This window comes from Chelon labrosus (assembly GCF_963514085.1).
Source record: "Chelon labrosus genome assembly, chromosome: 22".
Lineage (NCBI taxonomy): Eukaryota > Metazoa > Chordata > Actinopteri > Mugiliformes > Mugilidae > Chelon > Chelon labrosus.
Genome location: NC_140355.1, coordinates 5,441,140 through 5,458,350, shown reverse-complemented (window position 1 = coordinate 5,458,350; position 17,211 = coordinate 5,441,140). Strand labels below are relative to the sequence as shown.

The window sequence follows — 17,211 nt, the reverse complement described above, 5'->3', positions numbered from 1 at the left end:
CTCGTCGCTCTCATCCCACGAATCTCTGAGTGGTTAATGAGTGTGAAAATGTATGTTGTGAATCACATGCTATGGTCTTTGCAGATCTAAACTCAGTGAACTCCTGTAGACAAAGAGAGACTCTGAGAATTAATACCAAGGTGTGCTGACCATGCTGTCCTTCTTAAGACAGTTTATGTTGATTTGCTCTTTACTTTGTTTCATTTGATTAATGAGTCCTATCTTTAAAACAAAACATTTAAAAAAAAAAAAATCATGCATTATAGCGGTGAACCATTCTTTTCAGTGTGGCTGTGGTTATCTTTCATCCAGCTGGGTGCATTGTTACATTCTTTGTTTTCCGCAATTCACGTGCAGCCTTCAACCAAATACAATATATTCATCTGTGACTTCCAAACCATTAATGAAAGAGCTGAGTCACAAGTGTGCTGCGCTGTCTTTTGTCAGTAACCTCCTATTGTAGCTAGCATGGCCACTGCATTATAAAGTTATGCTCTGCAGCAACGTTTTTTTATTGTAGCTGCCAAGAAATGATAACAGATAAATGAATTCCTCATGCTGGAGATCAATAGAGTAATACCAGCACCGTCGATGGCTGCCATGGTTACAGCCCGAGAAGAAAGTGGGAGGCTTTACACCCACCAAACTGAAAATGTCTGTGCTGATCCACCATCAAAGCCTGCCTCCCAGGATACGTTGGCCTGCCTCACCCCTGGAGAGACGGACAGAGAAGTAGCCGCATGGGGACTGGTTCCTGTAATGGAGGGAATGGAGAGGAGTTGATGGAAAACGGCCAGCACTTCAACTACCTGATACAGCAAAAGTTTAGAGGCCATCTCTAGATGTACCACATATATCCATCGGAGGCGGAGCGGAGGCACAGACATCTGGCCTGCGTTGGGTTTGATAGAGTTTTACTCAGAAAAAAAAAACTATTTGGGAAGAAAATAACTAAAAATACAGACAGCTCATGTAATCATCGCGCTTACCCATGACGAAGACTTGTGTGCTGGCCTTCACAGAGGCTACGCGGTTAGAAATGCTGCACTCCCACAACCCCTGGTGCTCCTTGGCGAGAGGCTGCAGCAGCAGAGAACCGTTGGGCTCTATGGAGTAAGAAGTGCGACGAGCCCGGTCGACCTAGCAGAAACACCAAGAACTTTGAAACAAAACTGTCTGCGTCTCTATAAATATACAGCTCATGCGCGCATACAGTACGGACAGAGAGAGACAACTGATGGCATACAGCTCACAAATGGGCTTAATCAATTTAGACAAACAGATCACGAATAAAACATAAATCAGAAAATGCATTTAACTGATTATTAACAAAACATTATATTTATTGCCAGTCACAGTACAACGTATGTTTACTTTTCTCTCTCTCTTTGTAGTTTGACTAGAAAGAGGCTTCACACTAAATTTGAGTAAATGCATAGTTGCTTTGTTACTATCATCTAATTGGCTGGACTCGGAGGCATTCCGAATTTAGGAAGAGGGTGTGTTCGCAGTGAAAAGGGAAAGAGAGTTGCTCTTTCAAGCGCTAATCCCCATCGTGGAAAGACGCGGCTGCACTGATCTCAGTGTGTTGAAAGGGGGTTCGGCTTCTGCCCACACTCGCCATAGTGTAGTGACTCCTTAGAGTTAATGTGAAACGGCAGCTAGCCTGACATTTACTTCCGTAACGTGACTTATTTCCAAGTGAAATGGAATATGTGGGCAGGGTGTAATTATACAGGGGATTTGACTAGATCCTCCATACTTGAATGGATAACCAATTAGTGGGTTGGATTAGCACCTACAGCGTAACATACTTTAGACCTGTGTAGGACTGTTTGCATCCATCCGCAACTCCTTCACCCATGTCCATACATGAACAATCAGGTAGAAATGCAGAAATCCGACTTGGAACATACTCCTTTGAAAAAACTAAACTACATTTTTGCCAGCTGCTCTCAAAACATACACCTCCTACATGATATCGCTCTGCCAGCTACTACTACCCACAAGCTAAGGTCAAGTGCAGTTTATCAAGTTACCCTGAAACATGTCTGATTGTATAAAATCATGTATACATCTTTGAGTGCAGGATGAGTCATTATGAGTCAAATGGACGCAGGGACTAAATGTAACCCCCAATAAATATATAAAACAAACATTGGCGGTAACGTGAATAAAACAGGTCTGAATACTTTTAAATTATCTTTGTGGGCAATTTACCTTGGACCAGGTCACTTTAATTGTTCGGTCTGCATTTCCTTGACAGGGGATGAGCAGGGTTCCACCAGCATCCTGCTTGTACCGCTTCTTTGGCATGGTGCTAAATGATGGGGGGTCCTGTGAATTGCCAAAGCAATATGGCAGAATCAAGGAGATTGCAGCAATGCCAACAATGGATTTTAAGACTGGATTACTGCCGCTTTTAAGCAAGATTATCTTAATAACAAAAGGATTAGCCACCCAATTAACTCCCCAATAGTGCCACCATTGTAGTGAGTCTGAGTTGACTTCTATTAATGTCAGAGGGTTCGCATGTCAGAGTAAAAAGGTCAACAAAATGTCATTTCTGTTACATTTTTAATTCGCCGTGACAGCTGCAGTAGTGGCTAATTAAAATAAACTCACATTAGCATAGACAGGCAGTTTAGCAGAACTAGAATGACAGACTCAGTGGCAGCTACCAAGCTTTCAGGGCAAGTCTGACCAACAGTATGGTGTTTATGGTGCATGAAATGTAATATGCTTACATTAAGAATTACGGCGGCGGCATGTAATGAACCATATCTCTCTGATAGTAACCCGGGTGGTTTGGAGTGTACACTAACCTGGAGAATTACATTAGTTGACTCAGATGAACCCATGGTGCCGTAGCTGTTGTATGGAGTACACGTGTACACGCCCGCCGCATCGTCATTGACTGTAGCCATGATTAAAGAGCCTTCTGGTTTCAATGTCCATCCTGGATGCTGAGAAAAATGCACAATTCTCACATCACTCTAACAGCTAGAAAGAAAATGAGCTAATACACAGTATTTACAGTGCCACTTAAAAGTTTTTCAGAATTTTCTGCATTTCTACATAAAACTGATTCAAAACATCAGCAGATTGTCACACAAGTCTTAACATTAGGCAAAGGGAACCCAATCAAACAAATTAATATCATGTGAATCCTTGCCTTCAGTATCAGGGGTGGCCCATTAACTGCAATTAAACATTTCTCATAAGTGGGGATCAGTCTTCTACAGTGGCTTGGAGGTATCTTAGCGAATTCCTCAGAACAGAACCGCTTCAGTTCTGCGATGTCCCTCACAGGACCTGCTTGCTTCACAACAACTTTGACTTGGCCATTCCAAAATTAATGATTATTAATTATTAATTTCAGTCTTCTTTAACCATTCCTTTGTAGAACAACTTGTATGCTTGGGGTCATTGTCTTGCTGCATAACCCAATTTCTCTTCAGATTCAGATGTCCTGACATAATTCAGAATGCATTAGTCCATCAATGATGACAATGATTATCACTGATTGTCCAGTTGATGTATAGCAAACTCCAATGTTCAGAAATGTTCTTTTTGGAGAGCAGATGCTTTGTCATTGCCACTCTGCCATGCACACCGTGGTTGTTCAGTGTTCTCCTGACTATAGGCTTGCTTAAAAGGCTAAGACAGGTAATCTGTAACCATATGAGCTCTTCAGCTGTGCCTGAAGGATTTGCAGAAATAATATTTTGATATCTGCCTGCCACAATCCTGCAGTGCTTAAATCCCTACTGGGCAGATTGAACTTCACTGAACTTCTTTAAAAAAAAAAAAAAAAAAACTGCATTGTTTACTAATGTCACAGGTTTTGTAAGATTATATTTAAAGTACCTGGAGAAGATTTTCCCATTAGGCGTATCCTAACGCATCTTATATAAATTCTCTGTAAAGCTTTCAAAATCAGTTTTGGAAGCATTTGCATTAAAAGCAATAACATTTTTGGGTCATTGTTTTCCATTTAGCCACAGCAGAAGGCTTGTGTTGCGCTTTGACAACGTTAAATGTTCACACTCAGTTTAATGAAGTCAAAACTGCTATTATCCTTCCCAGAGTGAGGCCGTGGGTAAGTATTACTGCGGGTACGAGAGCTTGTGACATCCATGCGGTGGAATTGGGATAATTGGCAGAATAACAGCCTGACTCCAGCATCTGTGTCCAGCACTACAGGAACCTATCACATTTCCTGTGGTGCGTATCATCCGCAGACATGTCCATCGCTCAGACCAAAGTGCCGGGGAGGGGGGTCAACCCAGCATGTGAAGGTGCGGGGAGAAAAAAAGTGGATGGATCTTTTGCACGCAAAACAAAAGGAATCATTTTAAAAGTGGCCACCCCATTCTTTCGTTGAAAGAAGGAAGTCAGTGCAAATAAAATATTCCATTCTGAAAAAAGAACAAAGGTTAAAAAATGCTGGGATGTCCCAGTCCTTCTCCTTCATCTATAAAGGCTCGTACACTCATCCATCCAGTGAGGTGATCAGTAGATTGAAGTGAAAGTGGAAGAAAAAAAGAAAAAAACGAGAGAGCAAGGGGCTGTAAGAAACTCCTCTGGGATTCCTTCCAAAGCTTTTAAGATTGAACACATTACCCCTATCCATTAAAATGTATGTGATTGAATGGCCTTGCACCTGAAAGCAAGGAGGATTTTCCATCAGTGAACTGAGGAAATGTCCTATTCAATTTTTTGAAGAATATACAGCATGTATATATATATTTATATGTGTCATATAGTCTACATCAGTGTTGTGACACTGTGATAGCAAGGACTGTGCTGTTCTGTACGCAAGTTGAGTGGGCTGATTGTTAAAAATAAATAAATAAAAAGCTTTCACATGATGGGCTACTGACGGCTGTCGTACATGTCTCCGCTAAAAGAAAATGAATGGGTTGAGCCGCTGCTACCCTGTGAGGTGTGCAGTGTCAGGAATCAATAAACAGAGTACACATGTGACTTTAGGCACACAGTAAAGGTTGGGCATGCATTACGGGGTATGAGTCACCAACTGGGAGTCATCATTATTTCCATTACCAGGGACAGATCAAGTGGTTCTCCATCTTTTGTCCAGTCCACACGGAGCAGCGGAGGCTGAGCTGCAGCCGGGCAGGAGATCACACCATCCATACCCGTGGGAAGGTACGTTTCCTGGGGCATCTGGAGGGCCTGGGCTGGGTCTGAGAACAGACATTGTTTAGATACAGCTAATTGATTCTACACAGTGGGAATCACATACCTACCAGATGAATGAAAACTTTTGATTCATTTGGAAAACTAACTGCTTGGTTGTATGTTTTTAATATAAGTGCACCTACTTGTATTTTCAGCTGACCTATTTCTGTTCATATTATTACTATTGTCCAAAACTGTGCTGTAAGTATTTAATGCAGGAACATTAATAAAAGAACACACCACAATATGTGTATTTTCTTAAAAAGTCATCAAATTCGAAACACACAAGTTATAAACGCAGATATGCCTGTATTTCCTATTGCAACTGCAGCACTACATCGCATGTACTGTATTCTGTAGCCAAGCAATATTTACAATATCTTTAAGAAAACTCATCAATAAAGAATGGATGAAATAAGAGAAAGTTTCAAGGGAGCCAGTGATCTAGTTTTAAAGATCAGTTGCAGACTGCACTGATGTTTTTCTATTACGTTCTCTATTTCTTACCATGACTACTGCTGAAACTGGACTATTGCTAATATATACAGTATGCTCTGGCCGCAATAGCTTCCAAAGCTCTCTATATTACTTCCTGTCATCTGTAAAGTCTACATTTTATCTAGCCCTGTCTGATGAAGCCATTTGCCTTTGGGGTTAGGCTAGGAGTTGGTTGAACTTTTTTAAGAACTGTCTGTAGGTATTTCTTTTAATAAAGATGACTGTTTTACATTCTCTACCATTGTGCACTGTGATTATTTAAAGGCAGTGGTGTTTCCCTGGGCAACGAGCTTAAAAAGACACATTAAGTACAGTATAAGTTCTACTAATTTTTGTTGTGACAGCAATTAAGGTAGCTCAGCTTAAAGAACAACTTAACAGCAGCTGGAAATCGTGTTTATTTAACCTCCAGAGGTTTAATCTTGCTACAGTCACACTCAAGTGACCCTGCAGCCCCACCTGTCTGTGGTCAGACCTTTAGAAAGAGCAGTGAAACACTGATTTTCAGCCTGGAATTAACTTACTCTTTATGTTTTAGTATTTTGAAAGTAGGACAGTTTAAAATACTTCATAATAACCTAGTTAATATTCATCTTATGAGGATTCACGACTAAAGACAACAAACAGAAACGTACGCATCACTGTGAGGTTGGCAGAGGCGGTTGGCGGAGTCAGCAGGCCGTTAGTCGGCACACATGTATAATTTCCAGAATCCTCTGGGATGACACTGGAGATGAGCAGAGTCCCATCCACCATGATCTTCACTCGCGACTTCAGAGACCTTGAGGGAAACACATGGGATTTCATCAATATACAGTACAAAGGACAAGCAAGCTACTCCAGAATAAAACAGCAGCAACTCCGCTCTGCAATTCCAGTCGTGTCAAACAGGCTCTCAGGGCATCAACGGTGTAGGTGGTTTTTCTTGTCAGGTATTCACTACTGTGTACAGAATGAGGTTAAACATATTTCACTTCATTTCAGATGAAGTGGGAAGAGGAGCGCCCACTCAGTTTATACATACTTGCATTGACAGAAAAAACCTGAGGACTCTACCAGGCTCCTCACAAGTGCATTATATTATGCATGTAAATCTGTCATTCACACATTTGGGTTAATTACCTTGTAGGTCAGATGACTCATACTTCCCCGTAAGCAACCTAGATATATTTCGTCACCACTCTTTCTCTGAATCAATGTCAATATCCCTAAATCCTTCTGTTTTTATAAGCTCCACTTATCAATATGTTTTATATCTTCAGTGAATCAAATGACTAATTAGAAAGGGGCCAGCTGCCGTAACCACAATGCTTTATCACCAGCTGTGCAGCTGTATAGAGCTTTTTAGCGATGAGCTTTTATTGCATATTTACTGTATCATTCTGCCTTAGCAGCTGCAGACAGCAACGTAAAAAGGGCCGGACGTCCATAGGCGACCGTGGTGATGGCAGGAAACTTTAAATAGCAATAAAAAAACTCTTACACAACAGTCAGCTGAATAAAGAACACTGTCCAGGAGGCTGACGCATCACAAGTCTACTGTAAAGAGAAGACTTCACAAAAGGAAATTCAGAGGATCACCACAAGGTGCAAGCTATTCATAAACCCTGAGAGCACATAGAAAGTCCAGATAAGACTTTGTCAAACGCCGTCTAAATAAAAAATTTGCTGAAACAAGGGCAACTAGACTTGTAGGGTTTCTTGAACATGTCGGCAGTTGGGATTTTAAAGGGAACACCACATCGGCAAATGACAAGGCCATCGACCTTAATGTCTAGCACCTTGTCACGAGAGTTTCAGGTGGGCATCACGCATAGATGTTTTAGTAAATACCCCAACTCCCCACAAGTCATTTAGAAGTGAAGAAGCTACTTGGATGAGCGGCGAAACATCATTAAGAAACCTATCAAGTCCGCCGGTGCATGTTTCATCTTGTTTTTTGGACAGACCAGTTGAAGATCAACTTGGACCTAAAGGACAAGTATGGAGATGGCAACAGAAGACCGAAGTTGCCAAGGGAGTTCAGAAGTGGATGGTTCGCAGCAGAGACGGTCAATAATCCCAAACACTGTCAAAGCAACCTGTGAATTTTAATGGTAAATAGGTGAAACATTCTGCTGTGGCCAAGTCAGTTGTTGGAGATAAAACTGAAGAAACTCATTTTTTGGTGATGCCCATGGGTTCCAGATTATAGGCAGTCATTGATAGCAAAGGATCCTGGGCAAAGTACCAATGTGTCCAGTTACATCTGAGTTCCTGAAAATGGGGAACTGTGTATAAAAATGGTTGTATTTTTGTACGCCTTTCTTCCAAGCAATTCCAGAAGCTGGCTGGTCAGAATGAGAGCTCTTGTGGCAAATATGGCAAAGAAATCAATTAACTAGGCTTTAAACTTTAATAATGGTGTACACCGATCAGTTCTTCACTTTTCCTACGATCATTTCGTTTTCATAATAAAATGCTACATGCTGTAATCTTACTTCCACCCTAACAATAATGGAGCTGAACAAATCAACATAAAAAACTGCAAAGAAACCTGAGAGAAAAGGGAGAAAACCCAATAGGAAGACTGTTGGCGTTCTCAAAGATCACCTCACTATTTTTAAGAAAGCAATTACAAAGGATCTCATTTCCCAAAATTAGCAATAGATAATCAGCATAATCCTCGTGCGCTCCACTCAGCTGTTAACAGCATTAAATATCAGCTCCCAAAAGCCTCTCTGAATTTTTTTTTTTCGCCATCAAAATCAGGTTGAGTATTAACCTGAGTATAACGAGCAGTGATAAATGTGGCAGAGAAACGCTCGAGAGGAAAAGTAATGCAAATTAAGCCCCGCACTTGCTCAACTGACCCCGTCCCAGCCACCGTTTTTTAAGAGAGTGTTCAATTGTCTGGTGGATGATATGCTGGCAATCACGAACCATTCCCCACTCACTCGGATCTTCTCCCTGGCACCGAACACAGCTTTTGTGAAGCCTCTCCTACAGAAAAGCTCATTCAGTGCTTTGCAGCGTTGGGCCAATTTTCTTTTTCTTTTTTCTTTTTTCTTTCAGAGTGACATGACTAAAGCTTTTACAGCATCCGAATTTCTATTCTTTCATTGTATGTTTTCATGTATGCATATCGCTTTAGATGTGTGTGTTTGGACATATCATCCCTGGGTGCCCACTCATAAACTGTGTCACAGACAAAGGCACAAATGTATTACATTTACCACCTCATAGAGTTTCACACTGACAACAGGCACAAAAGAAACATTATCACTCATTTGGATTCGTGCTCAGGTCCAACGGATGAGTTCAATATTCACCGACTAATACCCATAGCTATCTCTTTTTCTGCCACATGTCCTTTGTGTTCACCAGCTAGTCACTTATTTCTGCTGGACTGGCACTGAGACATGTTCAATATTAGTTGAGTAATTTACTGAATTATCCAAGTTCATTTCCATTCAAGATTTATTGCGTCTGATATTCTACACTCATTTTGCCAGGCCATTAGCTACACTGGCGAAAAGGAATGCATTCTAATATAACAATGTCAGCATTGGTATTTAGCATTTCTTTAAAATGGCTTGGGTTTGTAGTACTATTGAATTCTGTTGTGCTAACACATGTTTCTATTATTGTGACAACCCCCTCTTAGTCAGTGGGCTAGGCTAAATAACAGAACCACTTTTGACTTTAATTAAATAAAGTTTAACAGCATCACATGCTACATCCTCCAAAGTGATCATACAGTTGAATCAGCACCTTTCTGACACTGCTTCAACACAAACTGAACATTTTCTACAACAGTCATGAACGGGGGTTGTAGCGTAGGACTGTTATATTCGAATGAATTAGTTTCGCTTTGTGTGCCTAATGTTTTGGCAGTGTATACCGATATTATAAATTAATATCAGATGATAAAATGATATGTACCATGGCACACGTGAATAAGCCTTCACATGTAAAAATCTTACCATAGCTATGTATATTTGGCATTTCATAACTGCAACACTTATACGTGAACTCGGAGGTTGCCCTATTTCCTGAAGTAAAAACTCAAGAGAAACTGGGCTCCGTCTTAAAACCCCTGGCATAAAATGTCAAGCTCCGAGCAAGTTAACTTTTTTTTTTTTTTCTTTGCCTATTTGAATTTCACATCTAAAGAATCAAGAAAATCCACCTTTTATCATCTCTGGCATATACACTTTGCTCTCTTTTTCTCTGACAGATACCTGAGGAATAAAGCAGTCTTTCATCACTGGCTTGATTACAGCAAAGATCTAGTCTATCAAAGGAAACTTTTCATACAAGTTCTCTGACGTGGAACTTAGACGAGCACTGACCAGTGGGGGGAAAAAAAAAACAACAACTTAGAGCAGCCAGTGTTAATTTCCGTTAACGTGTTTGTGCCTGTTTAAATGTTTTACTCGTATTGACAATACAGTAACACGGACTGCCATCAGGGAGACGTTGGATCGAACTTCTTTCTGCCGCCTGACATCGAGCCCTAATTACTGTTCCTGAGTACAATTTTGTGTCACTGTTGTGGTGTGGTCTCTCTCCAATTCCTTGTGTTTCTTGTATTTGCCCTCCCTCATACCTCTTCTCCTTGTTTTGCCTCTGAGTGTGTGTGTGTGTGTGTGACTCTCTGGGCGTGGCAATCAAATCAGCTCCGGCTCTGCAATCACCTGAAGCCTTTCCATCTACCAAGCCCTGCTGTATGTCTGCCCTGGTCCCTCATCCACTCCACAACAGTTGGCTGTGTCTGCCTGTACGGTAAGTCCCTGATCTCGGCTGTCTGTGAAATCCATTTTTAGCACTCACGCTCGACTTTTTGTAACCTGATCCTTTCTGTGTACCAGGAGCATTACCATTCGGGCCCAGCTTGGCACCCCTCCACCGACTCAGACAGCCAAATCAGCCTGCTTCCTGCCTACCTTCACCTTTGCTGGCCTGCCACAACCAACCATCATCTGCAGTCTCCTCCTTACCGAGCAATTTCCCTTGAGTGACCAAGCAATTTCCCTTGTGGATCAATAAAATTTATCTAACTCTAAAGTCTAAGTTACCCGGCACTTTTTACTACAAAACCTCCGGATCTGTGTCCTGCCTTTGAGAGTTTTAACTTGCACTTCTACTCTACTTTATACCTCTGTGTTAAATGTTGTACTTTCTACTCCACTGCTTTTATTTGTCTGCTTTTACGTGCACACTAGTACTCCACTAATATTCAGACTAATAGCCCGATAAGAATAAAAAAAAAGCCTCATGTAACGACCTCAATCAGAACACACTGACGCACAGAGCTCATATCCTCTCCTCTCCTCTCTCTCTTTCTCTCCCTCTCGATGCATTATTGATGTGCTTCTTCTGTATGACATGTCATTCATTCTGTCTCTCTCTGTCTTCCCTTCCCCTCGCCTCTCCAGTCTGGAAGGGCATTCCTCGATCTGCGAGCTGCATGTTTCTCATCGGTGGCCCTGGCCCCATTTCGTACTACCAGTATGCCATGCATAATTCTCCGACCTTACGATACTTCCTATTCGCACGTCGTGCCAGCCAACTCACCTGTAATAGAACTACTGTCATCTCTGATATAGTTTTATGCCCTTGCGCTCCTGTTTTTTTCTGAGAACAGTATCTTTATGATTACGCTGCATAGCTACCGCGCTTTCCACAACGAATACTCTGAATGCTGACTCTGTTCACTCTTTTGATCAATCTCCCATGTATCATGCATCAGCTAGTATCATGTACTCTTGTTTATGCCATGTATTTATCCTGCATGTGGGTTTAATCTGGTTGCATGTATGAATTCATTTGCTTGCTTCTGCTGCTCTCTTCTCCTCTAATCGTTTGTGTTGTCTCTCTAGCCTTGAGCCGGCCGGCCCTATCGTCTGCTCAAGGTTTTTTTTCTGTTTAAAAATGATTTTTTTTTTTTCTTTACCACCATCGCCTTGGTGATCGCTCTGGGGGTTTCAGGCTGCGGGTTCTGTAAAGTGTCTCGAGGCAGTCTGGGATAGTTAGAAATGAAATTTAATTGAAGTGAACAGAATGTAATGTTGGAATGGCTAATCAGAATTAGTTCAGTGCATGCAAATACAGCCGTTGTTAAAGATTAAACATGGTTTTCCAGCTTTTTGTCAGAAAGCCCAGAAGCTGATAAATGAGAATCTAAATTAAGGGGCTAATCCAGCTTGACATCTTGTATCGTTACCAATACTCTCCTTTAAATTACATCAACTCTGAACGTCAATATTTTCTAACCATTCAAGGTGCAACAGACAGAATGCAGGCTTGGTTTCGTCAGCTACTGAGCTGCGGGGTTTGGAAAAGTGGTTGGAGATCAATATATCAACAGCTCACTGAGGTATTACTTAAAGGCATTTTAGATGTCTGATTTTTCTGCTCACTTTGTTTTATTCCAATACATATTCAATAACAACATGTCGCCACAAATCTAAAATGAGAGGAGAAGTCCAGGAGCAGATTGGTTTATCAGAACTTTTCTTCTTTACTCTCTCTTTATCTATCTCATGACTCCTTATCTGCTGTCTCTGTGTATAAAACTCCACCTGCATCAGCAGCAGCAGCTCCAACAGCAACAAGCAGCGATGATTCACTATTAATAATTTAATAATGTCATATGCAATATCAGTCAGATCAGTCAGAGGGACCAAAGTACTTTTATGTATGAATACTTCTTCCACAACAGCTTCAGGCACAGGAGAGTGAGGCGTCCTGCTGCAGATTGTACGACCTGGATCTCCACGTCGCTGAGTGGGTCTGGGCAAACAAAAACTATTCATGCCATTATTTTTGAAGGTTCCTTGAAAGTGTCTGAAGCTTCACCACAGCACTGCACATATTGTGATGAAAACAGGTAGCACAAGACAATGTCTTAAGGGAGAACTGCAGGTTTGTTAAGATTTTTCAGTAGGCAAAAGTTAGCATACTCAAACAGAAATATCAGGCCTGGAGATACTGTATGTCCAACATGTAAAGAACCCAACATCATTGTTTCATTTGACAGTGACCTCAGCTGACTTTTTGTACCTAAGGAGAAGGGCCTTTGAGTGTATGTTGAATAATTCAGGGATATAAAAAATGTATGGGTTTTGATTCAAATGACTGTAAATTTCATGGGTACATCGTGTGATTCTACAATTAGTGCAGAGCTGGTCCTCTAAATGGGCCCTCAGTCACCAGCATGTATCCAGACCACAGCAACGCCTACACAAGACCCGGAGAGAAGCAGGCACTGGGCCTATTTTTACACTCACTCTACTGACTGCATGTCATTTTTAGAGGAAACTTCAACATTTGTCATCACATCACTCAGTGGACCGGCACATCAGTACATGTCAGACAGGCTTTTAAGAAACGTTGCTTCGAGATTTGTTTGGTCCACTGACACAGACTTTCATGTACTGTAGCTCTATTGCCTACAACTAAGACCTATTAGGAGACACGTTTCTAATTTTAGTCTCTATACGTGCAAGAAGAATATGGTTTTATTTAAAAAAAAAAAAAATATATATATATATATATATATATATATATATAATTTCCCATTTTATATTCAAATAGTTATTATGAGTGATTGTCCTTTGTTGATTTCACATTTGCAGTGTTTCTCCTGTTTATGTTGTGCTTACTGCCTCTTCTCTTTGAAACAGAAGGCAGGCAATCATCCATGAAAAGTGCAAAGTTAGATTTGAAGTAGCTGCAACAACCATTCTTATGCTCCATTTAGAATATAAAAAAGACAACGCTCAGGAAGGTAAAATTATTCTCCACCTTCTCGAAAGCACTTTATAAAACATCAAAGGCCGAAAACATGAGCTGCGTGACAACTGCACTCACTCTATGTGATGGACGTTTTCTCCTCCTTTCAGCCAAACGTAGGTCATGTTGGGGGGGTCAGCCACCGCCTGGCACTGCAGAAGTGCAGTCTGGGACATGTTGAGAGAGGTGCTTTTGGGAGGAATGACAATGACGGGCGGACCTAGACGGAGCCAGATGACAAGAGACGTGATATTAATTCAGAGTTATTCCTTCATTATTTATAAATCGGGTAATCGCTTAATCTGTAAAAGGTCCAGAAATAGAAAATAAAAATCTCTATTGGAACTGCATCATGACTGAGAACTGCAGAATACTTATACCGATCAGCCAAAACATTAAAACCACTGACAGGTGAAGTAAATAACATTGACCATCTTGTGACAATTCAAGGTTCTGCTGGGAAACTTTTGGACCTGGCATTCATGTGGATGTTACTTAGACATGTACCACCCACCTAGACCAGACCAGGCACCCCCACCCCATAGCAATGACACTCCTTGTTGGCAGCAGCCATCCCCAGCAGGATTCAGCCTGACACATGCACACACACAAAAACAGCACAAGGTGTTGACCTGGCCTCCAAATTCACTAGATCCCAAACTGATCAAGTATCTGTGGGATGATCCACAGAGGCCCCTCCCCTCAACCCACAGGACCCAAAGGCCCCCACTAACAACGTTCTGTTCTCAGACACCACAGGACACCCTCAGAAGGCCTATGTCCATTCTCTAATGAGCCACAACTGTTGGAGGCACAAGGGAGACCGGCACAATATTAGGAAGGTGGTCATAATGTTATGCCTGATCGCTGTATGATAGTGTTTGACAGTGTTTTCTGTGTCAAAACTAAATAACTTGAGCATCCAGGGCAACAAATCCACAGAAAAAGTCATCTATCGTTGCTCAAAAACATCTGGTGTCTAAGGAACTGTGTCAGTAGGGCAGACAATATAGAAGAAATGAAAAATGTGATTTTATGTATTTTTTCTTGTAGATTTACATTTAGTAATCTTATCCATAATTATCCATCTATAAACACTTATCCCGTAGAGGGTAACACCTATATGCAGTACTGAATCACCTGCTGATTTAAAGTGCATGGACTGTGGGAGGAAGCTGGAGCACTTGGAGACAACCCACAACCCTCTCCATACGAAGTGACAATGCTGAGAAAGTAATGACATACAAGCACCAGTTTCAACGGACCAACATTTGCCTTTTTCATCTTAACAGCACGTACCTTATTTTCCTTTCATTTCAATGTGACTCAATACCGTTTTGCCAGAAAGAATCCTGGTTAAGAGCAGTACAGGAAAATAAGCAACTATTTTGAAAGACTAACATAGCTTCACATAATTTGTTGTAGATAGATTAGATTAAATTCCACTTTGTTGACACTGCGTGTAGTACAGGTACATACACAACGAAATGCAGTCTGACATTTAACCAGAAGTGAGAATATCAATATTACTCTCCCTTAAATTCCATTAACTCTGCCATTTAGGTATCGTCTCTGAGATGTAACAAAGATAATGCAGGTTTGCTTCTTCCACTGAACTGTGAGAGCCTGGACAGCTATTGGAGATCAATGCATCAACAGCTCAGTAATGTACTACTCAGGGACATTATCTTGACAAAAGAGTGGCACATTTGGGATATGATAGTATGTTGTCAATTAGACTGAACTCATATCCTAGGAAACGAAAGAGAGAACAAATGGAAGAGACAGGTGGGGAAATTCTGTGATGCAAAATGTGTTTCTGTAATAGACAAGAGATAGGTTGGTGGATTTGAATGGAAGAAGAAGAAAAAAATACCGTGATCTCTGTATTTCTGATTGGTTTTTCATTTATTTATTTATTTATTTATTTATTTATTCAATTCAATTTTATGTATATAGTGTCAATAACAATACAAATTGTCTGACAACGCCTATAAAACCCGGCCTGAAACCCTCAGAGTATGCACGAAGGAGACAGTGGGAAGGAAAAACTCCCTTTTAACAAGAACAAACCTTGAGCAGAACCCAGCTCTTAAGGAGGGACCCATCTGTCTAAGGCTGGCTTTTTGGATGAACCAGTGCATGAGAAGAAAAATGAAAGTGTAGCTCTTCCTAACTTCTCCGCTAATAATAGCTCTTTATTTTCAGACTACTGCTACCTGCTGGTGTGAAAAGTTTTTCCTTTCACACAGGCTCAGATCATATGTCCCAGCGGACCGTTGACTGTAATCTTTGTGGTGTGCTGAAGTGCAGCTTTTTGGTCCAAACACAGGCAACACGAGGTGACGTCAGAGTCGGGCTTTGTCTATGGTAACTCTTTGACGTCATTTTGGTGTGTACGTACCTCAGGACTGATGCTGAAAATAAACCTGATAATAGTAAGATTTGCGTTTCAAACATTTGTGTACGACATTTTCAGGTTCAAAGACAGTGGGAGGAACCTGGAGTACCCGGAGAGAACCCACGCAGACACAGGGAGAACATGCAAACTCCCCAGTCAGCCCATGGATTTGAACCAGGAACCTTCTTGCGGCATCAGCGGCCACTGTGCCGCCCTTCATGATGCTCACTAATGCGGTAATACGTACCAAGGCAAAAGTCAACAATAGATGTGTATAGTGTAGTCTGGACATGAGCAGTGCATGTGAGAATTGCACATGACTGAAATAAATCTGTCAAAAAAACCCCAAAAAACATTCCTGTCACCCTCTGTTAAATAATACAGTGTAACTGCTTGAAAACTAATTTCAGCCAACTGCAGAGTTGTGCTCTGATGCCACATTAACCTCCCGCCTCTACCCACCTCTTCACGACACGTGTACTATTTGCAAAGAGCTAATAAAGGAAGCCTGAAACACCACATGTCTCATGTATAAACATCCACTTAATCTCTCCAGCAGTCATTACTGATCAGGTCGCTAATCTTGACTGCACGATGAATATTTTCACGAGTGACAGTTTAGCGGTTACTTAAGGCTTTTAGACTTGATCCAGATCAGCTATTAGTCCAGCGTAATCCATCTATGTGGCAACGCTGCAGAAAAATGCAGCCAAAGCTCAGATAATGTGACTAAGACTTAACAGTACTAGGGCAGTATGTGCTCATGATGATTATCATTCAAACTGTGACCGCTGTGAATTTGAGAATCCAAAATTAAAAGAAACCTCAACGTGATCATTACACCACGATGAACTATTTCCCCCGTGCACCACGCTGCAGATGAGTCCTGGTTCTCCAGGGTAACATCAGCAGTAGGAGTTGGAGTAGGAGTAGAGGAAGTCAGAAATAAATACCACAGTGTATTATGCAGTGGTGTGTCGGTGTAATCCAATGATACACAGTTGCCTATTAGCATATTCTACATGCATCTGTCCTTCAACTGGACTGTAAATCTGTAAACCTGAGAATTTTTAAATTCCATCAAGGGAAAAGTTGAAAACATTTAAGACTGCAAAAATAACATTTGTATTTTTCATCCAGTTTTAGAATTTTTTTTTAATAATATTAATGGCGAAACAGAGCCATTATTCATTTTACTCAGCTAGAGCAACCTGCAATGTCTCCGAGGCCTTTAAAACCGAGCCAGACACAAAGCGTTATCCCGATAAAGCGAGGCCCCCTAAAATCCCAGATGATATCCTGTCTCATATCATGATGCTGGAAATATT

General features: G+C 41.2%; 1 protein-coding gene across 1 annotated transcript in view; it reads right to left on the bottom strand.

Annotated features, from left to right (window-relative positions):
* igsf9a (immunoglobulin superfamily, member 9a) overlaps positions 1-17,211 on the bottom strand; it is a gene marked incomplete at its 3' end in the record, with an annotated part of 47,969 nt that overhangs the window by 13,551 nt on the left and 17,207 nt on the right. Inside the window, exons 7-13 of the mRNA XM_084572413.1 lie at positions 13,561-13,702; positions 6,339-6,484; positions 5,068-5,210; positions 2,682-2,966; positions 2,221-2,337; positions 990-1,140; positions 648-754 (exon numbers count right to left, since the gene is read on the bottom strand). Coding sequence (XP_084428539.1) covers positions 648-754; positions 990-1,140; positions 2,221-2,337; positions 2,682-2,966; positions 5,068-5,210; positions 6,339-6,484; positions 13,561-13,702 — 1,091 coding nt within the window. The remainder of the gene's footprint in view (positions 1-647; positions 755-989; positions 1,141-2,220; positions 2,338-2,681; positions 2,967-5,067; positions 5,211-6,338; positions 6,485-13,560; positions 13,703-17,211) is intronic.